This window comes from Panthera onca, chromosome B3, assembly GCF_046562875.1.
Source record: "Panthera onca isolate mPanOnc1 chromosome B3, mPanOnc1 haplotype 2, whole genome shotgun sequence".
In the NCBI taxonomy this organism is placed as follows: Eukaryota; Metazoa; Chordata; class Mammalia; order Carnivora; family Felidae; genus Panthera; species Panthera onca.
This window is the reverse complement of record NC_138344.1, coordinates 133,374,725-133,398,244: the sequence shown is the minus strand read 5'-3', so window position 1 is coordinate 133,398,244 and position 23,520 is coordinate 133,374,725. Positions and strand designations below refer to the sequence as shown.

At 51.4% G+C, this 23,520-nt stretch overlaps 1 protein-coding gene across 6 annotated transcripts in view; it reads left to right on the top strand.

Annotated features, from left to right (window-relative positions):
• Window positions 1-23,520, top strand: part of TTC7B (tetratricopeptide repeat domain 7B) — a 254,815-nt gene that overhangs the window by 5,743 nt on the left and 225,552 nt on the right. For 4 of the 6 annotated variants that reach the window (XM_060620534.3, XM_060620535.3, XM_060620537.3 and 1 more), the window contains exon 2: window positions 17,569-17,723. In XM_060620534.3, the coding sequence (XP_060476517.2) occupies window positions 17,569-17,723 (155 nt within the window). Of the gene's footprint in view, window positions 1-3,006; window positions 3,158-17,568; window positions 17,724-23,520 lie in introns of those variants that run through there. The other 2 variants (XM_060620536.3, XM_060620539.3) reach the window with 2 other exon arrangements.

Here is a 23,520-nt window from a genome sequence, read left to right as displayed (position 1 = left end):
GCATCCCCCCCCCCCCCCCCCCCCCGCCATGGCTGGTTTGGCCTATTGGACCCTCACACTCACTTTGCTCACTGTCTTTGCCCCCATGCTCACACTATTGCTCTGAAGTCCTCTCTGCAGTCAGAAGCCTACCCGTCTGTCAAGGTCTGGTTCAAGTTCCTCCCAGCTGTCCTCCCTTCACAGAAAAGGATTTGCTTCAGAGAAAATAACCATACAGTGTTAGGACCAGATGGGTCCTGAGAGATCCCATTGTGTAGCAGTTTTCAAACCGCGTGGTTGAGGAACCCCTCTGGGAACACGCTTTAGGGGCCTGGGGGCCAGGTGCGCGGGCCTCACACAACGGAGCAGCGATACTTTTCCCTAAAGTTTCCTTTGAAAGAAGAGCTAATGTGCTTTTAAAAACATATTTGAAAGCCATCGATCTAGTCTTTGGCTCTCCATTTTACAGGTGAGAAAACAGGCTCACAGAGGTGTCTCCTGCAAAGCCACCAGCTGGCGAGTGGCAGAAAAGAGCAGAGTGGGTCAGAGCTCTGGCTTACTGGTTCAGTTGCTTGGTTCGAAGTGAGGCTGTGCTCCTTCCTAACTAAGAGCGTTATTTCCCCTTGTGAAACCCCGCATGGGAAGGGGTGATACACATTCAGCATCCCTTTTCTGAAACCCTTGGTGCCAGCTGTGTTTAAGAATGTAGAATTTTCCAGAAATACTGGAAATTTTCCATATGCTGGCCAGTATGTGACCCTCTCAATGGGTCCGGGGCAGCACTTGATAATAAAACATGTCACTCTTTCTGTATCAAAACACACGAGCAGTCACTGCAAAGGGACACATAGAATATAAATAGCCCACGGTGGTGGGTTTACGATCTCCCATCCCCCAGTCCAGGGCTGTTTCTCCTCCCCCATGTGGGCTGTCTTGGCACATGTCTTGTCTCCTCACCCAGGCGTTCAGCTTCTAGGGGACCGAGGGCTGTGGTTCTGCTGGGATGAACTGTCAGCCCGCTTGGCGTGCTGTGCGGCCAACTGGGCCCGGACTTTTGCGAGCGGAGGCCTCTGAGCGATTGGAACAGGCGACGGGAGGTCCTCTTCTCTGGACTTGCTTGTATGTGGGGTCATAAACGTCTTGTTGTTGAAGTCACACTGACTTGGGTTCGCTCCTTACTTGCCGCCCAAGGCCCTCCAGCAGGTACACCTCCTGGCTCACTCGGGGCACCCCCAGCTGCCCCGCCAGCTTTGCACCGGGCACGTCATCGGGAACGGCCTCCGCTTCTGATGCACGTTGACCTCACTTGGGTAGATTCCTGCCCCGCTGGGTGACCTCATGCTTGGCGGGTGGCGCAGGGTTGCAGGGCGTTCTGTGAAAGCCAGTGTTTCCCATCTGAGAAGCCAAGAGAAGGGAAAAGGTTTTCCGACACCTCTCAAAACCCTCTCCATCAACTACCAAGACAAGAAGGAGCAGGCATTTGGCAGCTGGGTCAGATGAATGCCATGTAACGTAGAGAGGGCAGTCACAAGCCACAGGAAACCTAGCAGTGTGTGTGGCCACAGCCCCTGTGTGTCTGCCCCTGCTCGTCAAGTGCGGTGGAGGGGGACGTGCCAGAGCAAGGCGGAGCAGACGTTTTGTGGTCCTTTTGGACGCTGGCTAGACCTGGAGTCAGAATCTGCATGCGTTTGCCCTCTGAGTGACCTTGTGCACCTCACTTGATTCTCTGAAGCCTTAGTTTTCCTGACTCCCTGGGTGTTAAAATGGTGCGAGTAGGGAACGAACAAGCATTTCTTGAGCTTTTGCCGTGTGCCGTGCTCTGGGCATCACAATGACCGCGTGAGGAATGGGGTCGGGGGTCGTAATTCTCATTCGGGGATAAGTGGACCGACGTTTGGAGATGTTCATCGAGCTGGTTTCTAACCCTCTTCTCACTCTAGTTCCATTTTTCTTTATACCAACCAGTTGTTTTCTAAACTTGTCAGATCAAAGAATCACCAAGTAGGCTTGTTGGGCCGCATCCCTAGTGATTCTGATGATGCAGCGGGTCTGGGGCAGGGCTCCGGGGTGATGCCAGTGCTGCTGGTCCGTCCACCCATTCTGAGTAGCACTGAACTAAGGGAGCCTGGACATCATGGATTCCCAGGCCTCTCCGGTGGGGTGGTGATTTCCCTTGGTCCAAGGTGGGGGCTGGACATCTGCATTTTTTTTTTTTAATGTTTATTTATTTTTGAGAGAGAGAGACAGAGCACAAGTAAGGGAGGGGCAGAGAGAGAGACAGGGAGACACAGAATCCGAAGCAGGCTCCAGGCTCTGAGCTGTCAGCCCAGAGCCTGACATGGGGCTCAAACCCACAAACCATGAGATCGTGACCTGAGCCGAAGTCAGTCGCTTAACTGACTGAGCCACTCAGGTGCCCCAACGTGTGCATTTTTAAATAGAGCCTTAGGTGGGTTGTGTGATCAAGCGGGTCTGGAAGCCCTGCTCTCAACCATAATCCTTAGCATTTAATGAGCACCTCCTATGCGTGGGGACTGCACCTGAAGAAATAGAGTGAGGGGGTCACCAGCCACGAGGAGCTTCCAGCTCAGGGTAGTCACGTAATCTCTGGGCAGCTGAGTCGCCTGGGGGCTGCTTAGCAACTCAGATTCCCACGCTGGGCCCGAATTCCGCTTCAGGAAGCCATAGTGGGGTTGGGGTTCAGGAAGCACGATTGTTGACGAGCATAGGTGGTTGGAGCACAGCAAGCTCCAGGACCAGATTTTAGACACGGTTGTCCAAGTGGTGGGGACAGCGTGCCCCGCCTGCAGCCTGAGGAGAGCAATGACCGCGTTACGAGGCTTCAGGGTGCCGCTGGGTTACTGGGGGGCTGAGGGCAGGGTGCGCTGAGACGACAGTGGGAGGGGCCTGGCAGAGTGCCAGGAGGAGGATCTTGGGGAGGGCTGTGGCTTTAGGGTGACCAACATGTCCCAGTTGGCCTGACGCTTTCTTGGTTTTCAGAACTGAAAATCCTGTGTCCTGGGAACCCCCCAGGCCTGGGCAAGCAGGCCCATAGATCCCCTGTTAAGCAGATGGAGCGGTTTTTAGCAAAGAGGAAAGGAACCTGGTGCAAAGCAGGGCTTTGTCCTGTTAGACCTGGGTTCAGATCCCGACTCTGATGCTGCTTGTCCGGCCTTGGGTGAGTTACTCAGCTTCCCCGAGCCTCCCTCTTTAGCTCAAAGGTTGTTTTGAGGAGTAAAAGAGATAATGCAGTTTCAGGCACCAGCAGTCATCTGCAGCAGCCTGCCTGAATCAGGAGTACTGTGTGTGGAAGGAGGTTAGAAAGGTCCAGATACTCAGCCCTTTACAGGGAGGAGGAAGCAGGTGGGGTGACAATGACAGCAGTGATAACAGAGCCGTGCAAGAGGGGTTGGGGTGGGGTCCTGTTGTACTGACTTGTGGCTGAGGCCCAAAGCTGAACAGCAGTCGCTGTTAGCTGGGTCCCCGAACTAGTCAGTGTGGACCTGGGGCCTCACGCCAGGTCTGACAGACTCCCCAGCCCTTGCAGCCTTCCATCCTGCACTTTAATGAGCCGGGATAGGATGTGGGGGTGTCATGATGTGTACTGGGGACGCAACAACGAATGTGACCCCTGGGCTGTCAGCCCCATGAGGGCAGGGCTGTTTCGCTCTTTTGTTCTCTGCTATATCTCAAGCACCAGCAACATGTCTGACACACAGTAGGTACTCAGTTAGTTGTTCAGTGAACACCTTGGCCGCTGCCCTTGAGGAGTTAACTCGGATTCATTTCCTCCTCAAACACCTGCTGAGTGCGTGCTGGGTGCCAGCCGCTGCCTGAGGGCCTGGGGTGCCGTGGTCATTAGGCCCACCCTGTGCTCTAGTGTAGCACACATGCTCAGTGCTGGGAGTGGGAGTGGGAGACGACGAGGGCTGAGGAGGTCCTGGGGAGGGAGTGTCGACCTGAGAGGCTAAGACTCTTGGTATCGTCCCTCAGGTGACTGGATGGCCCCGCCTGCCTGGGGCTCTGGGTAAGTTCTGGCTGATGGACTGCTGTTCAGGCTGACCGAACGCCCATGACCTTCTCTTCCTGTGTCTCCTGTGCAACTGTAGGGTTGACACTTGCTGAGTGGCCAGGGCTCCCTGCTGCCTCTCCTTGTCTCTCCAGTCTCCTCACCTGTGGGCTGGTTCAGCCCCTTTGCTGTGAGGCCTGCCTGCCTTGAGTAACTGCCTTCTCCGGCCCTTGCAGGTTCTGAGTCCAAGAAGAAGCAGTATGTTTTCTCAAGTAAGGGGTGTTGAGTCGGTGAGGTGATATTGCTGGGCATGTCGAGCACAGGGACCTGCAGTAAATGCCTTTCCTTTCTCTGGCCTGCCAGGCCAAGAGAGTCCGCTCTCCACTGAGTCTTGGGCCTGGAGGCCTGGGAAGGTGGGTCCCTCAGGCCCCTTGCAGCTGCCCCACGGCCCGGGGCAGCCTCCTTCCTACCTCTGCCCCGCCGCACACACCAGTTTTGGCGTCTCCTTCTGCCTGGACTCTCACTTGGAGAAATCCTACCTCACCTGTCTTCTGAGTGTCCCTGGTGGTCTTTCCACCCCACTGTGCCTGGGCTTGATGGTCCCACACTGAAGTCTTTGAGGGCAGGGACAGGATTAGAGCTTTGAATCTTCAAGAGATGCTTGTCGGCTCTGTGTAGGTATGCATTTAACTTGTCTGTGTGGGGCCAGCTTCCTGAGCGAGCCCTTTCCAAGCCTTCTGGGTTGGCCTGATAACATCCCCCTGCCCTGTTAGAGTCATTTCCTGCCCTGCTGAGCCCTGGGGACAGGCCAAACCAACTCCAAGATCATGACTTTCAAGTTACCTTTTCTCTTCTTAGACTAGGTTTTTCTAGGGAAGTGTGTGTGTGTGTGTGTGTGTGTGTGTGTGTGTGTGTGCATGTACGTGTGTATGAGCGTGTGTGTGTTAAACCAGTATACTTATCTATTCTGCCAGCGCAGTGGAAATATTGTCTTCTGTTCCCACATTTTACTCTCTCATCCTGTCCCTCCAGCTTCTGCATTGTACGTGAACACGGGCAGAAGGCTTTGGCTTGAAGCCTGGACTCTAACTACCAAGAGTTTCCCAGAATATAGCTTTCTGCCAACTTCTTTGAGCTCCTTAATCTTTGACTTATGGCATCTTTGCCTTTCAGTCAAGATCCAAATGGCCAGGTCCTCTGAACCGGGTCATAGTTTAAGCAAAGATGGCGGAGGGGGAACAGAGGCAGCCCTGAGGTGGAAATGGGAAGGCCAGGGTCTCGGTCAACAATCATATCCCAGCTACATGCCAGGCACGCCTGAGGGGGGCTGAGGTACCTGATTAGGTCCTGTCCGTGAAGGGGAGACTAGAGATTGACTCATTCCTTTCAGAAATATTTAAAGAATACCTACTGTGTGCCTTGGAGACAGGGTGTGAAGGGGAGAGTGACAGAGCAGAGGTCAGAGCCAAGGTGGTAAGGTACAGGGATTTTGGCTTTGACTTCGGGTGAAAGGGGAGCTCCCGGAGGGTTTTGAGGGGCCGGGTGACATGACCTTCTCTTCTCTGCCCTGCTGCATGGCCCTACCCTGGTAAAGCCCAGCTCCCGGCCTGCCCCTGCGTGCTGCATTTTGCGGGAGGAACCTTGCGCGTCATTTGCACTTGATGACAAGTGACCTCGGAGGCACTGCCACGCTTCTGGCATGTTTGTATTCCTGCTCTCACGCACTCTTTTCCCTTCTTAGGCCTTTTATCTGGATGGCATCCTCTCCTACCTCATGACGTTGCCTCATATTTTAGCGAGGAAATAGAGGCGGTTAGGAAACCCCCTTGTTTCCCACCACCGAATCTGTGTCCACTTTCCCTCCTGTCACTGCATGGAGGCTCCAGTTCCTTTCAAGGCCTGCACCCCCTTCACCTTTGCTCACAATCGCCCTGTTGGAGCCTCCTCAGGACTTCACGGCTTCTGGCATTTCTCCTCGCCTCTGGATCAATTCTCTGTCTCTCTCTGTTTCCTGGATCATGCCCTTGAGGGTTCATAGATACCCAAGACTCTCCTGTAAAAACCTTCCTCAGTCCCACGTCTCTGTCTCCTCACTGCCCGCCTCTCTGCTCTGTCTCAGCAAAGCCTCTTCGAGGAACCTTTGTCTCCTCGGCCCTCTCCACGGAGCTTGTGTCCCTGCCCATCCCGCTGCTCTTCCTGTCAAGGTCACCCTCCGATGTTGCCTCCCTGTTGCCAAATCCAGTGGTTACGTTTGTGCTCTTATTTTCTTCCCTATTCCAGCTGCTTTAACCCGCTTGGCCACTCCCTCTTTCTGGAAACTTCTCATCTCCGTTTTTGTAACAGGCCGTCCTGGTTTCTTTAACCTGGTCCTTTCGCTCACTCACTCTCTCCAGCTTTGACGCCGACCTCCATCCACCGATTTGATGTCTCTACTTGGATATCGAATGTTATTTAAGTCTGTCGAAGCAGAACTCTTGGTCTTATTCCTCCTCCCCTACAGTAAACGGCAAAACGGTACCACTGTCTACTCCACTGTGCAGTGTCATATCTGAGATTAAAGAATTTATCTTTCATCCCCGTCCATTCCTCATCCCTCGTGCATCCGTTTCCTATTGCTGCCGTCACCGATTATTACACATTTACTGGCTTGAAACAATGCAGCTGTGTTCTCTGACTGTTCTGGAGGCCACAGGTTGGAAATGGGTCTCATTTAGGCTAACCTCAAGTGTCAGAGGGGCTGAGTTCCTTCTGGAGGCTCTCGGGAAGGATCCATGCTTTTGCCTTCCTGGCCTCTGCGACTGCCCACATTCCCTGCCTCGTGGCCCCGCCTCCATCTTTAGAGCCAGGAGTTAGCTTCCTCTGTGACTAGACCTGTTTTCACCACCATCTCCTCCTCTGAGCCGCCTACTTCCCTCTTCCAAGGACTCGGTGGTGCCCCCGAGGTAATCCGGAATAATCCCGTCTCAAGGTCATTAACTTAATCCCATCTGCAGAGTCCCTTTTGCCATGTAAGGTGACATACTCACAGGTCCCAGCAATTAGGGCACAGTCATCTCTGGGGCGCAGGGGGTATTATTCTGTGTGCCACACCTCCGGTCCAACCCATTAGTAAATCTTGTTTATTTTTACCTCCAAATCGTGTCTTCCCCTCTGCCCGTCTCTCCCCTTCGGCACTATTTCTCACCTCTGCCCCCTTGTCCTGGCATCCGTCACCCCTCACCAGACTCCTCTGCGGTGACCTTCCAACCATCCCTGCCGTTGCCTCGCCCTCTCCAGCCCCAAGTTCTCCACACGGCGGAGGGAGGGGTCTTCACAAAACCTAAACCGATCACTTCAACCCCCTGCTTGCACACTCCCCGCCCCCTCCAGAGGCTTCCAGGTGCTCTGAGAAGGAAAGCCACACTCCTGAGCACAGTCTGCCACAGTGTGTTCGTGGCTGCCCTTTACCGCCTCTCTGACTACCATGCTCCCATCTGTCCCTTCCACTCCAGCCACACGGCCTTCTTGCTGTTCCTCACGCATGCCAGCTGTGTTCCTGCCCCCGGGCCCTTCCGTGGGCTGCCAGAATACTCCTCCCTCAGATCTTTCCATGGCTCGCCCAGTCTCAGGTAGCCACCCAGTCGCGCACTGCCAAGCTGCCCTGTTTTAGCTCTCTGCGCGTCTCTTACCGCTACCTGGCCTTTTCCTGGTTTGTCTCCCCTTCTGGAATGCGAGCACCACGAGGGCAGAGACGCTTCTGCCTCACCCACCACTGTACGTGCTGGGTGCTGGCAGGTGCTAAGTAAATGCTGGCTGGTGGCTAATGCGTGCAGCACTCTGAGGTCAGGCCAAGGGAGCAGGAAAGCTTCTCCAAGGTGACCCTGAACTGCAGCTCACACGAAGCCTGGGCTGTTGGCAGGAGAAGGGAGGGAGGTACAGCCTGTCCAGGCACCCCCAGGTGAGACAGATTGCCACAGCCTCGGAAGGATGTGGGGGGCCTGGAGAGTGTGCATGTGGGAGGCTGGTGGCCCAGGGACAGCGGTGACGAGCTCTGCTTAATAACTGCACACCCAGACCTCCCTCACCTGGTTCTGAGATGACGGGCCAGGTCCTGCCAGCCCCCTGTGGGTGACCAGATTACGCACTCCCGAGTCAGCACACTCCAACACGGGCCATCTTCTTTTCTTGATTGTTATGATTATTTTATTGGTTTTAAGAGAATTTAGTGCTTCATCACTTGCATATAACACCCAGCACTCATCCCAACAAGTGCCCTCCTTAATGCCCATCATTCATTTAGTCCCCCTATCCCGGTCCACCTCCCCTCTTTTCTTTTTTATTAAAAAAATTTTTTTTTTAACATTTACTCATTTTTGAGGGACAGAGAGAGACAGAGCCCGAGCAGGGGAGGGGCAGAGGGAGAGGGAGACACAGAATCCCAAGCAAGCTCCAGGCTCTGAGCCCCCATGTGGGGCTTGAACCCACGAACCATGAGATCATGATCTGAGTCGAAGTCGGACGCTTAAGCGACTGAGCCACCCAGGCACCCCTCCCCTCTTTTCTTGTGAAATTAACTAGTTAATGTTTTATGCAGGCAATGAATGTACATGGTAGTAAAAGTCAAATAATACAAGGGAGAAAAGTAACTTTATTCCTACAGCATCCCTGTGTCCTCTTGCTCCTGTCCACAGACGTAGCCACTCTTGGAACTTTCCTGGGGGTCCTTTCAGAACTAGCCTATGGGGTGCCTGGGTGGCTCAGTCGGTTAAGCGTCTGACTTTCGCTCAGGTCATGATCTCACGGTCTGTGAGTTCGAGCCCCGCGTCGGGCTCTGTGCTGACAGCTCAGAACCTGGAGCCTGCTTCGGATCCTGGGTCCCCCCCTCTCTCTGCCCCTCCCCTGCTTGTGCTTCCTCTCTCAAAAATAAATAAACATTAAAAAAAATTAAAAAGAAATAGTCAGCATATCTGTATGTGTATAAGAAAGAGTGTTGTTGGTTTCTGGTTTTTACACACAATAGTAACATACTGCACACCCTGTTTTGTATCCCTCTCTGACAGTGTTACCTATTGCTGTGTGACAAACCATCCTCAAACTTGGTGCCTTCAAATAGCCACCTTTTATTATTTTTCACCATTCTGGGCTTGCCAGGGGAGCCAGCTGTGGGTCTGCTCCGCGATGTAGCTGCCCTTGTCTGGGCCCTCTCCCGTGGCTGGGCCTGGCTGAGACGACTCAGCTGTGTTCCCTGTGGCCTTTCTTAGCCAGCCCGGCTGCGTTCTCAAGGTGGTCCCAGAGAAGTGAGAGGAAAGCAGACGCGAGTAAGCCCTTTTCCGAGCCTCTGTGTGTGTCACACGTGTCTGCGTCTGTCCTGTCAATCAAAGCAAGTTACGCGGCCAAGCCCACGTTCAGTGTGAGTGGCCAGAAAGCATGTGGGTTCAGGGGTATGAAGAGCTGGGGCCGCTCGTGCAGTCAGGTACCGCGGGACTGTATGTAGATCCGTTTCCTTCCGTGTAAGGGGCACGTTATGTCCCATCACGTGGGGCACGCCGCAGTGAGGACTGTGCAGGTTGTTTTCTGTCCTGTGCTGTTCCCAGTGGGGCCGTATGTAAAAACATCCCCGTTGGTACACGTAGGTGCTCAGGAGTGCACGTATGTGTGAGATAAGTTCCTAAGCCTGGAATTTCTGGGTCAGATGGTGCAGGTACATAAATCGTTTTGTAGATGTTGCTAATTGCCCTCGGTTGACACTCGTACCGATTTATGCTCCTGCCGACAGTATCCCAGTGTCTATTTTTCTGTCACTTCCTGGTGGGGAGGGGATGCCAAGTGCTGTAGGTGCTGGGGTACCTGTGACTTACAAGAAGCCAAGTAAATGAGACGAAATTCACTGAAGTCGTCCTGAGACCAAGAAATGGAGAACCTGGCTGACTTCGCAGGGCAGCAACGGAGGTGCAGGGGACGCTGACAACGGCTGGACTTGAGCAGGGGTTTGTTTTTCCTCTTGGATCGGAGCCACCGCGGGATTGGTTTGAATAGACCTAAATGCTTTTCTATTGACAAATGCAAGTTGTTGAGAGTTTTTTGTATTGGTGTCACGTACTCCCTGGAATAGAGTAGAAACCTTAAGCTTTTTTCTTCCGCGTCTGATCCAGTCTCTGGGTGTCAGCTGTTTATCCCGTGAGGGAGAAGGCTGGGAGGAGGGGGCAGTCACCTGAAGTGGCAAAGGCCACACAGCGCCTCCCTCCTTGGGGGAATCAGGGAGGCCAAGGCCGCCTGGGCATCGAGCAGGGCCAGCCGCCAGGCTTCGGGGATTGTCTGTTTGCGGATGAAGCTCAGCACAGGGCTCTCGCCCGGGGCCGATTCCCCATCTGCTTCTCAGTGAGGGTCCCCAGGAGCGGTCTCTGTTCAGCTTCAGGCTTTATCTCTACCTAAGTCCCTGGGAAGCTGGTTTCTGCAGCCTCACTTAAACCCTGAAAAATACCCGTGGGAAAGGTGGAAACCAGCCCCAAGCACCCCTGAGTCCCTCCTCACCCTGGTCACCTGACAGTCCTGGCAGGCGGAGCAGGAAGGGGCTTAGGAACGGCCCGCGCAGCCCTGCGGCAGAAGGGTGAAATGGCTTGGCCAGCGTCACATGGCTGCTTGGGAGGGAAGCTGGGCCCCTTCTCTGGATGCTGATGTCCACACGGTTCGTGCCTGACGCGCCGGGGTAACGGCGCAGGTAGATGGCCTGGGTTCAGAATTCCAGCTCCAGGACTGACTGGCCCTGTGACCTTTGGCACATGGCTTCACCTCTTGTGCCTGGTCCCTCATCCGTGAGGATGGAGGTTGAGAATAGGTCCTAGTGAGGTTTGGAGGACTAACGGGGTGATGTGATGTCTCAGTGCGCGGCACGGCATTTAGTAAGAGCCCAGCATGGCTTGTCTAGTAAGATTATACAACATTTTTATCGTCCTACTAGATCGCAGGCCTCTTGAGCACAGGGATTGTGTCCCCTAGAGCTTTCTGGTCTCCTAGATGCAACATAACCATTCTGGGAGATAGCAAGTCCAAAATGAATGGCAATGACAGTAATCGTAACTCACATCTATTCAGTACCTGCTCTGTACTCTGTGCATTACACCCACGTCTAATCCTCGCTGTTGCCAGGTGAGGAAACTAAGGCTCAGAGAGGTTAGGTAAGTTGCCCAGAGCCGCTCAGCTAAGTAAGCTAGGGAGCCGACGTTAATCCTGGGGCTGCCTGAGGCCAGAGCTCTGTCTTCCACGTTGTACTCCTAGGCTTTTCCATTCTGGAAAGTACACCCTTGGCCCCACTATGCAGTCCTGCTGTGCTCCCTGCAGGGTGGGATGGCCGGCTGTGCCCTACCCTGTGCCTGGTGAGTGTGAGTAGGCAAGTGAGTGGGGAGAGATACTCAGATTTAAGTATTTCATGAGGGGGAATCCTCATGTAAGGGTTCCCTGTTCCAGTGGTGCAGCCAGAAACTCTCAAGGCAATTACAGAGCTCACCTTGTCTGCTCCCCACTTTTCAGGGACCACTTTTCTCTGTTGTCCCACATCCAATGTTGTGAAAATTGTTTTTTCACATATTTTGTCTTGTGTTTATGGTTATTCATTTTTTTCACTTGAGAGGGAGAGCGAGAGAGTGCATGCGCAAATGCAGGGGAGGGGCAGAGAGAGAGAGAGGCAGAGAGAGAGAGAGAGAGAGAGAGAGAGAGAGAGAATCTTTAAGCAGGCTCCACCCTCAAAGCAGAGCCTGACATGGGGCTCGATTCCACGACCCTGGGATCATGACCTGAGCTGAAATCAAGAGTCGGACGCTCAACTGACTGAGCCACCCAGGCGCCCTGTGTTCGTGGTTATTTTATACAGGAGGGTAAATCTGTTCCATCTTGGCTGGAAGCGAAAGTCTGTTTTTAACTTTTTATTCTCTTTTATTTCATACTTAATTCTTTAATCCAGCTGGAATTAATTTTCTTGCATGCCCTGAGGTGCCATTTTTTTTCCCCTTGTGCCTCACTTTCCTAGCATGTAGCTGGACATGCTGTGGGCAGTAACAACTGGCTAGGTGACATCTGTGTCCTTTGTCACTCGTGGCCTCTGAATCGGGGACCCAGAGGTCCTTGACGAGAGCCAGCAGCGCCGGCTGAGGATGGAGCCTCGCAGCCTCCGTAGAACTTCTCCAGCGTGAGTTCATAGCATGTTTTTCAGATCTTTGCCCTCCTGGTTGGGAGAGTGAGTGGTAGAGAAGTCACCTTTTTGGAAGGAGAGAAAAGGAAACATAATTTGCCTGGGCGATTCCCTGGAGCCTGAACAATTTTAAAGTTTCACAAATTATTTTGCAGCCGCTATGTTCATTTCAGATTTTCAATTTGCAGCCGCTCTTTGCTCAGAGCGCGCGGCTCCTTCGGGAACTGAGGAGCTGATCCTCGCCGACCTGGCAGGAAATCCCAACTCTTCCCCTCTTCCCCTCTCTGCCCTTCATGGTTCAGCTCTTGGAGTTCCCCGAACAACGGGGCTGTGCCATGCCTTTGCACGTTCTGTTTCTTCTGCTTGTGAACAGGTACCTGTAACATTGCTGGTGAAGGCTTTGTCTCCTCCTCTTCCTCCCGTCCAGGACTGTGCACATCTCCAGTACCACTGCGTTGTGTGGAGCTTCAATGAGGGAAGGGACCGTGTCTCCTCAGTCTGAGCAAGGCCTCTTCCTCTCAGTGAACCTTTCCCAGGGCCCGTCCAGTGTTTCTGTTAGAGCTGGGCTCCCTCCACAGCTTGGCAGCAAGACTGGTGTGTTCCTCCATTATCCGGAGATCGATACGCTAAAAGTCTGTAAATCCTACAAAGCACTGAGGTGGTAGCTTTATACGTCTCTTTATGTAGTCCTTTGTCCAAATATTTTTGCAAGCCTAGGATATACAAGCCGTGAAATGGCAGAGGTGGGACGTCGGGGCATTCTACCAAAGCCCTCAGTTGGGTTCTGTGGAAATTCCTTTTAGACGTGAGGGACCCTGGGCATGAGTATTGTTCGGTGAGGTGTTCTCAGATAGCCGTTCTCAGCTGGAAGCCTGTTTGGTGGTCGGGAGATCTAGTCAGGATGGCAGTGTGGCCACTGTAACTAAGGTCCGAGTGACAGTGACTAAACAACAAGAGCCAAGTGGAAGTTAATGTTTCTGTCTCACGCAGTGATTGATCGTAAGCGGTCTAGGGCTTGGTGGCAGTTCACGCGTGTTGGAGACCGAGGTTCCTCGTGTTGTGCCGCTCTGTGGTCCTCAGTAGATGGCTTCCATCTGGAGGGTCAGAATGGGCGCGCCGTTTCCCAGCAGCGCGGACTCTTTCCAGCTATTGGGGTAGGGCGAGGAGGAACCGGAGGGTGAGCTCACTTCCTGTGGGGCCAGCAGAGAAGCTGCATGCGGCACTCTGTTCACATCCCACTGACCACAACTTAGCACCCAGCCCCCAGGGAGCCCGGGAAGCAGTCTCTACCTTGACAGCTATGGGCATGGATAAAACTCAGGGACTCTAATACTAAAGGAAAAAGGGGAGAATGAATATTTGGGGACAGTTGGCAGTTTCTGCCACAGGCAGGACCAGACCTAACACTGGAGGGTGTAGTCCAAGTGCCTTGGCCTACCATTGAGTTACTTCACCGTTTATTGAACGCTGGTTCTGTGCCAGACATTACGCTTGGTTGGCCCTGAGACTGAAAACAAGTGACATAGAGATTGTTCCTTCAGGCCTCTCATTTCAGTGTGGAAGGGGCAGATAGATAGGTAAAGGCCTAGGCTGGCGTGCTTGAGGTTCCTGGTGGCAGCCGGGGGTGGCGTGGGATAGGGCACATGCGGGGAGAGATGAGCAGTGCCCAAAAGATCAGTAGGTGTTTATCAAGGAGCGGTGGATGTGTTCTCCACATTCCGAGTCATCCCAGAGGCGTGGAGGAGGTTCACTGGGCCCACGTGTGGAGAACTTGGCCGGAACCTGTTTTCCACGGAGATGGGGCTCAGCGGGGAGAGGGGAACCGTTAGTCCCAAGTTTTGCTCCCCGCTTGAGTCTCCGTTCTTGCCCTCCCGCTCGCCCACACCCTCTTCTCTGGCCACTTGGTCCGGTGCACTTTCCTTGCCTTTGCACCTTCCTTGTGCTCTGCTGTTCCCTCAGCCTGGTTTGTCCTTCCCTGTGCTGTTTGCCAGTCCAGATCCTACTCATCCTGTAGGGTCTAGTTGAGAGGCATGGCAGGCCAGGCCACAGCATGTCCCTCCCCAAGAATGCATTAGCTCCCATCCATGGTCTCGTTGTGGTCACGGTATCCTTCCCATTTTATACATGGAGGCTGGTGCTTCAAGAGGGTGAGCAATGTGCCCCTGGTCGCCCAGCTAGAAAGAGGTGGCAGACAGCAGAGGGCCCAGTCCGCTGTCCTTTCTGCTTGCTGGCCTAGCGATTCTGCTGGGGACGGCCATTTCAGCTGTAGGTCAGGGGAGCCCGCAGTGGGGAGTTAATCGGAGTGGGGAAAAATGCGGAGCGAGGAATCCTCAGTTCACACGTACAGTGGGGCTTTCTTAAAATTGCTCCCCCCGCCCCCCCAGAACACTGAGGTTAAATCCTAGGGCCACAGTCCCAGCGTGACAAACTGGGATTTATATCTATAACTCTGAATCTAACGTTATTTTAGCTTTTGGAAATTTAAAATCTACAGAAAAGAAAGTCCGTGTATATGAATAGTCTCACCCCAGAAATAACCACTGTTCCTGTCCCATCATATATACTTCCAGTGTTTAAAGAAGACTCGCACTTTTTCCTAATATTAAGGTAAAACAATTCTGCTCAATGAAAACAATTCAAACTACACAGAGTTAAAAAATTACCCCAAATCCTATCATTCAGAAATTTTTATTACTCATTCTTAAGAGATACTCATTCTAGACATGTTTTTAGGAAAACAGAATAAAGGTAAGTAGGCAGACTTTTATGAAGAGTGATCACACACTCCTGTCCAACGTCACAGCCATCAGCCACGGGCAGCTTCTGACCACTTGAAAGGTGGCTGGTTAGAATTGAGATGTGCCATATATGCGAAGTACCCATGAGATTTGGAAAGCTTTTTTTTAATTCATTTTTATTTACTAATTTTTTTTTAAATAAGCTCTGCGCCCAACGTGGGGCTCGAACTCACGCCCCAGAGATCAGACTCGCATGCTCCACCACCTGTGCCATCCAGGTGCCCCTAGATTTGGAAAACAATGCAAAGAAAGAACATAAAACTATGCCAGTAGTTAAAAAACATGGATTGCTTGTTCAACTGATAATATTTTAGATATATTGAGTTAGATAAAAGATATTATCAAAATTAATTATTTCACCTGTTTCTTTTTCCTTTTTTACAATAGCGACTGCAATTTTAAAATAACGTGTGGTTTGTACACAGGTCTTGGGCGCAGCCGTTCTCGACTTGAAAAATAAAGTATTAATAAGTACTCATGGGAAGAAAGAAACGAAAGTGAATCTCAGGGAATTGTTGAACTCCAGATAAATGCTTCGGCACACGGCATCACTTCCTAAAAGAGTTCAATCAACTCTTCAAAAGACTGGAGTCATGTGTGTGGTTTTTTTTTTTTTTTCTTTAAGCCTATATTACCGTGTTTTGAAAGATGGTGCTCTAAAGCTCCTCCCAATTTTGATACATTGTCATTTTTGCACTGTGTTTAAAGCAGTCACAGTCTGTTCTTTAACTGTAATTCTTGTAGGCACCTAGTATCCGGTAAATGTGTGGACCCTCCCTGTCAGGCCTTTGCCCACATATCCTTCACCCCTGAGTCCCGAGTTTCTTTATTAGCTGGATTTCATTCTCAAGAATGTGCACTTGGGCTACGCTTTGTGTCCCTGTGCCTTCTGTAGACGTGGCTTCACTGTCTTCGGTTCAGGATACTTCTGTGGATCTTGCCTGATCTTCCCCCTCATCTTGTAGGTGATTTGCTTTTTCTTCTTGGACACTTACAGAATTTTTGTGTTCAGTCACTTATCTCAGCCCTGTTCTGTTGTTGCTCGGCTTATCCTAGGACCCTCGGTCTCGTCTCTAAGAGACTATTTTAGGCTTCCTGGTGCACAGACAGAAGCACTGCTGAGAACTTTAGATTTGGCAGATCTGGGTCACTGACCACAGGACTTGGGAAGGCTCTCGTTCCAGCTTGCAGCCTTCAGTGGACCTACCACCCAGAATCTCAGCGGGTCCTCTGTGATTTTTTTTTTTTTCTTGAGTTAATTTTAGATTACCTAAACAATAGGCAAATCTGTTCTCCTTTCTGGGACTGGAATGTTAAAGGTAAAACTGAAGTCCATTTTGACCCTTTACTCCAGTTGAGGTCCTTGCCACTCTGCATCCCGGTGGTAACCACGGTCATGGATTGGAGATATATCCTTCCAGACCTGTTTTGTCGCTCTTACATCTTGATACAATTGCATCCCGTCCCGTGACAGCAGAAATACGTCGTGCTCAGGCTGGTGTATGAATTGTTCTGGGTTTATTCAGGACATCTAGATGTGCTCCCAAAGAGCTACTTCTGGAGTGAGCTCTTCATTCTAATTAACAAGCCAGCACGGATATTAGCAGAATTGCAACCATAAGTAGTATACTCTTAAGGGTAAAACCTGCATCTAGACATTCCCAGCTGTCAGTGTCTATATAGCTTCGACTTTTAGGCAGAAACAGACTGCATGCAACTCAGGTGTTTTTGACACAACTCGTTTTAAGAATCTGACTGCAGGGGCGCCTGGGTGGCTCAGTCGGTTAAGCGTCTGACTTGGCCTCGGGTCATGATCTCATGGTTTGTGAGTTTGAGCCCCGCGTCGGGCTCTGTGCTGACAGCTCAGAGCCTGGAGCCTGCTTTCGATTCTGTGTCTCCTTCTCTCTCTGCCCCTCCCCCACTTGTGCTTTGTCCTCTCTGTCTCTCAAAAATAAATAAATATAAAAAAAAAAAAATTAAAAAAATCTGACTGTAGGAGATATTCTGCCAGCTCACCTCCGCATTATAAGGCCATAGAACACAACAGAACTAGGAGATTTCACTGCATTGCTCTTGGAAAATACGTAGTATTGTTTTATAAAGATCATGCTGAAAAATATCGTAAGACAACTTTGTGTTTTCCTACTGAATTTGGGCTCTCTCTGTTTACATATATCAAGCCTTTCTAGATTCAATCAATGTGTGACAAAGGAATGAGCTACCACCTGTCTGAATACAAACTCTGGAACATTATTTTTTTTTAATGTTTATTTATTTTTGAGAGAGAGCATGAGTCGTGGAGGGGCAGAGCAGGGATGGACAGAGGATCTGAAGAGGGCTCTGCGATGACAGCAGCAAGCCCTACGTGGGGCTCAAGCCCATGAACCGTGAGATCATGACCTGAGCCGAGGTCAGACGCTCAGCCGACTGAGCCACCCGGATGTCCCTGGAACATTCTTATTAATGAACAGAATTCACCATAAGATGGTGCCTCCTTGGACTCCATCTAAGGTTATGAAGTTCCAGAAGGGCCTTGCTGGGGGCACGGCGCAAGGGTGTGGTGGTCCTGAAGTCCTTGGGGGGCCTTCCCGCTTAGCCTCTCGCTTTGTTCTCTGCAGATGACATGGCAGAGCTCCTCCTCGGGGAGTCGAAGCTGGAGCAGTACCTGAAGGAGCACCCCCTACGGCAGGGGGCCAGTCCCCGAGGCCCCAGGCCCCAGCTGACCGAGGTCCGCAAGCATCTGACCGCCGCCCTGGACCGGGGGAACCTGAAGGTACTGCGGGTGTCCGAGATGCGGGGGGCGGAGGGGTGACGCTGGGCCCGACCCGCTCCGGGCAGTGAGCAGTTACGAGGAGCCGGGCAGGTGGGAAGCACGTCTGTACCCTGCTGTGGCTTCTGGGAAGCAGGCCGACTCGCTGCGCGATTGCTGTGCCGGACCCACGGCTGGCTGACCACCGTGCGGGGGCTTCCGGCTCCTAGGGGCCTCTCTGGTGATCCTTCGACGACACATTATCCTGAAGCATCATCTGCCCCAGGTGCTTGGATAAAGCTGCCGTCTGAGGCCCAGAGCTCAACCTGCCACCTTGGCCCACTGTAGGGAGGAGAGGAGTTGATCAGGAGTGCCCTTTACCGCCAGTTCCTGCCTGAGACACGCATGTCCTGAGAACTGGGTGGGGCCCCTGCTGGTGACCGCAGGCCTGGTACCTTGGTGTAGGAAGGAGCCAGGACAGGAACTGCCCTCTGCCTGAGCAATGACCTGTTCCTCACGGCACAGAAACCTGAAGTGCTACCCTTCTGCTGCCCGCCTGCTCTGTCTTCTGGTCTCTGCACCCAGCTTGCCCTCTCCCTCTCACCACAGTCCTTTCTTGCTTCCTTTGAATCTCCCTTCATCTGGATTTCGCTCCCCCTCCTCCCTCCCCACCATTACCTCGCTTGCAGGGCTCTGCACACCCATGGCCCCGAAGGCTGGCTCTTATCGCTTCTGCAGGCTGCTGCCCGTACCTAGCCTGTTCCCATCATCTTCTCTAGCCGCCGTTGTGCTCTTGTGCCCCCCTCACTGTTATCACAGCTCCAGAACTTTTTCATCATCGCAAAGTGAAACTCTACGCATTACCCTCTAACTGTCCATTCCCCCCTCTCCCCGCTCCTGGCAACCCCCATTCTGCTTTCTGTCTCTAATGATATTACCTGCTCCAGATCCGTTATAGAAGTGGAATTGTATAGTGTTCGTTTTTTTTATGACTTGCTTATTTTATTAATATTATGTCCTCGAGGTTCATCCATGTTGTAGCACGTATCAGAATTTCCTTCCCTTTTAAGGCTGAATAATACTCTGCTGTGTGTTTAAGCTGCGTTGTGTTTATTCATCCATCAATCAGTGGACACTGATATTGCTTTTACCTTTTGGTAGTTTGAATAATGCTGATATAAACATGGGTTTACAGATATCTCTTCAAGATCTTGCTTTCAATTCTTTTGGGCATATACCCAGAAGTGGGATTGCTGAATCATATGCTAATTCTATGTTTAATTTTTTGAGGAACCTCCCTACTGTTACACTGTTTTCCCCAGCAGCTGCACTATTTTACATTTTACATTCTCACCAACACTGAGTTCCAATTTCACAACATTCTTGCCAGCATTTTGTATTTGTGTGTGTGTGTGTGTTGTTTTTGGATAGTAGCCATCCTAATACTTTTGAGGTGGTATCTCATTATGGTTTTGATTTGTATTTCCCTAATGATCAGTGATGTTGAGCATCTTGTCATGTGCTCATTGGCCATCTGTAGGTCTCTGGAGAAATATCTATTCAAGTGCTTTGGCCAGCTTTTATTCAGGTTGGGTTTTTGTTGTTGTTGAGTTGTATCTCTTTGCTTTTGACCTGGATGATTTCTCTTTCCCTTTTCTTTACTTCCTGTCTCCAAATCCTCTGGGACTTTACTCTCCTGTTTGTGTACATTCCCTCCCCCCCCACCCCAAGAGACCATGTTTTCCTCGACTTTACCTTCTGTATCTGTTTTGGAAACCTGTGCCTATTCCCAAATTGCTGTGTGGCCCCAAGGAGATCATTTCCCTCCCTAGGGCTTAGCTTCTCTTGGTTTGAAAGGGGTGGGCTGTTGGAGGGGTGAGCTTGGACCCTCCCAGCTCCAGTATATTCCAAGCCTGCAAGCTTTCATTCTGAGATGTCCTTTCCTCCCTGTTATCTGATCACCTCCTTGGCCCCGGAGCAGTTGAGGGCGTGGGCAGCATTTGAATACGTGAGTGTTAGTGTTCATCAGTTATGTGGCTGCAGGCTTCTGGAAACCCTGGCAGAAAGCCTCCTTTCAAAATGGCCTTTGTGTATGTCTGTCTCCAGTGGACATAGCCCCAGGCCCCTCAGAGGCTGGCTTGAGAGCATTCACTTTAATATAGGAAGTGCAGTTTACTAAGCACTTGGTGCTGCAGGTGGGGCTTTAAAAACACATGTTCTCTCTTTCCTTGTTGCTTTCCAGGGGCCATGATACACTTTTCTTCAAAGTCAGCTCATGATACTAGCAGGTGTTCGTCAGTGCGAAGGGGTAGAAGGACAGTGGACACGAGGGGCCACGCTTCACAGTGGCAGCCATCAGATTCAAGCACTACTCCAAGAGGCGTGAGGATGTGGCTGTGTGTTAGGGGAGAAAGGCTGAAGATCCCGCTCCAGGCCTGACATCTGGCCAGTTTCTTTCCCCCCTTCCAGACCCCTAACTTCATGGTGAAAAGTTGACCTTTTGTGTTACCAGGTGCTGCTGGGTTTTGCTCTCCACCCTCTACAACCCAGTGTAGTGGTAAGAACACGGAATTTCAAGTTAGAATGCCTGAGTTTGTGTTTCAGTTCTGGATTTATGAGCTGTGTGACTCGGCAAAGTTACTTAACCTCTCTGAGCTTCACGCTGCTCATCTGTAAGCATATAGTTAGCTCAGGGTTGTTTTGAGGCCCGGACGTGGAAGTTCTTTCACAGCCACACAGCACCAGGGACCTGTCATTTGTTGCTGTTTTACTGGTACTGGTTCTACCTGGAGGAATGTTCTCCTCCTACCATTTTGTAGCTTCCTCTACCCTATACAGAGTGTTCCAGAGTCACACAACTTTTGTACGGGAAACTTCCTCTCTTCTTGACCTTAAGTCGGTTTGTCTCCTGGTTGGGAGCTTGCTAAAGCCCAGTGCAGACAAGGTACCCACAAAACACACGTGGACTGACGCAGGAAGGACCAGAGCAAGGAGGCGATGTGGCCTGGCGGAAAGAGCCTGACCTGGGAGTCAGGAGCCCTGCTTCTGATTCAAGTCAAGAGAACTGTGTTTATCAAGGGCAAGGCCACGCCCGAACACCGTGGGGGAGGTGATCTCCGTCCGCCTGCGGCCGATTGGACTCACCCAGCAAGGCTGTTCCCTGCATCCAAACTGTGCCTTTCTGCTTGTAATTCTCTTCAGGCTCCTACATCTTTTCCATCTGGCCTCGTAGTCTACTTTTCTTTTTGAAAAAAAAAAAAAAACTTACACTTTTTTTCAAGCTGAATATTAAAAATCTTCTTCTGTTGGTAAAAAATATATAACACAAAATTTAGTGTTATAGCCATTTTTAAGTATACAGTTTCAGTGGCATGGAGTGCGTTCACACTGTTGTGCAACCATCTCCACCGGCCGTCTCCAGAACCTTTTCATTGTCCCAGGATGAAGCGCTAAGCCTCTTAGACACCAGCTTCCGCCGCCCCTCCCCCTTGCTTTTAAGCCAGTGGTCTCGGTGCCGGAGGGCTTGAGGTAGGAAGGAAGACACAGCCTAGCCGGCCAGGAAGCCTTTCCTCTGGGTGGAGAACCCAGCAGTGGGTGCTTTTGTCATGCTCTTTTTCTCTTAAGTCTGCTTTGATTTCTGCGTTTGCAGATGTAATTCTAATTTCTTGCATTGGTGCCCCCCCCCCCCCCCCCCCGGACTGCCCCCACTTAAAACTCTTTTGTTCCCCCTTTTTTTTTTTTAAATTTCTTTTAACGTTTATTTTTGAGACAGAGAGATACAGAGCATGAATAGGGAAGGGGCAGAGAGAGAGGGAGACACAGAATCCGAAGCAGGCTCCAGTCTCCGAGCTGTCAGCACAGAGCCTGACTCGGGGCTCGAACTCACAGACCGTGAGATCATGACCTGAGCCGAAGTTGGACGCTCAACCGACGGAGCCACCCAGGCGCCCCTAGAGCATGACACTTTTGATCTCAGGGTTGTGGGTTCAAGCCCCACATTGGGCGTGGAGCCTACTGAAAAGACAATAATAGTGAACTTAAATGAAAAAGAAACCCCTTTGTTCCCTTCACTTCCTGTGCCCATTTTGCCATCTCTCCAGTGCTGCCTGTTGCCCCTGTTCCCTTTCGAGAAATAACGTTATGATTTCACTTATATGTGGAATCTAAAAAACAACAAATGAGTAAACAGACAAACAAAAAGTAGAAACAGACTCATAAATACCGAGAACAAACTGATGGGTGCCAGAGGGGAGGGGAGGGAGGGGTGGGTAAAATGGGTGAAGGGGAGCGGGAGATACGAGCTGCCAGTTTTGGACTGAAGAAGTCATGGGGGTAAAAGGCACAGCCTAGGGAACACATTAATGGTATCCTAAGAGCATCCTATGGTGACAGACGGTAGTGACACTTGTGGTGCGCACAGCCTAGCTTACGGAGTTGTCCAATCACCATGTTATACACTGGAAACTAATGTAACACTGTGTGCCAACTGTACTCGAAGAAAAAAGAAAGAAATACGTGGAAGCTGACCATCCTGGCGGACAGCTGCTTTGCCATGCTCTGGCAGGTGACCTGTGCATTGCCCACCCCCTCCCAGCTGCAGGCTGCGGGACAGTGCAGCTTCCTGGCGAGCTCCTGTATGCTGGCGAAGCTAGCCTCGCGTAGCTTGGGTTCCAGGGAAAAGGCCTGCGCCAGGGTATAAATCTGCTTCCTTCTATAGATGGCTGGGTCGTCTCTTCTTTTCCTGCTGAGGAGTGGTGGCCTGGAAGAAGGGTAGGGGGTGGGGTGGGTGTGGACTGGGGGAGCCAAGTGCTCCTGGCTGGAGAGGAACGAGGGCCCATCAGACGACTGTTAGAGCTTGCAGCCTCTGTGGAGGCGACCAGGGCTCAGTCACCTTGACAAGGAGAATGGCTCAGTGGGAAAAGTTTGCCCCTGGAAAGAAAAGTCCTGGGTTTTGCACTAATTTGTTTATTATTATTTTAAAATGTTTATTTATTTATTTTGGGGAGAGAGAGAGAGAGAGAGAGAGAGAGAGAGAGAGAATGCATGCACATGCACGGGGGTAGGGGCAGAGAGACGGAGAGAGAGAATCCTAAGCAGGCCCCGCATTGTCAGCACAGAGCCTGACATAGAGCCTGATCCCATGAACTGTGGGATCATGACCTGAGCCAAAATCAAGAGTCAAATGCTTAACCAACTGAGTCACCCAGGTGCCCTGCACCAATTTAGAAAGCCTCTCTCCTGGAGTCCTTTGGGTTACGGTCTTGTGGCATACCCCCTGTGCAATGGGCAGGACCTACCCGGATGTCCTTTTTTGAGACAGGTGCTTGTATGTTTTTGTTCATAAAGTGTCCCTTCCATTCTGGGCCCAGCATAGCCAAGCACAGGGGCCAGAGGGGAGCCTCAGTGTTCTGTTCTGTTCTGTTTTGTTTTGTTTTACAGCAGCTTTATTGAAATGTAATTCATGTGCCATATAATTCTCCCATTTAAAATGTCCGATTCAGTGGGGTTTTTTTTTGTATATTCAGAGACTCGTGCAGTCATTACCCTTAGTTTAGAACATTTTCAACACCCCCCAAAATAAACCCGTACCCATTAGCAGTCACCTGCCATCCTCCCACCCACCGGCCCCAGGCAAACGGTAATCTACCTCCTGCCTCTATAGGTTTGACCATTCAGGCCATTTCACATAAATGGAAGCATTAAATATGTAGCCATTTGTGATTGGCTTTTTCACTTGCCGTAAGGTTTCTGAGGTTCGTCTGTGTTGTGGCGTGGGCCAGTACTTCATTTCTCACTCTGGCTGAGGATTATTCCACCGCGA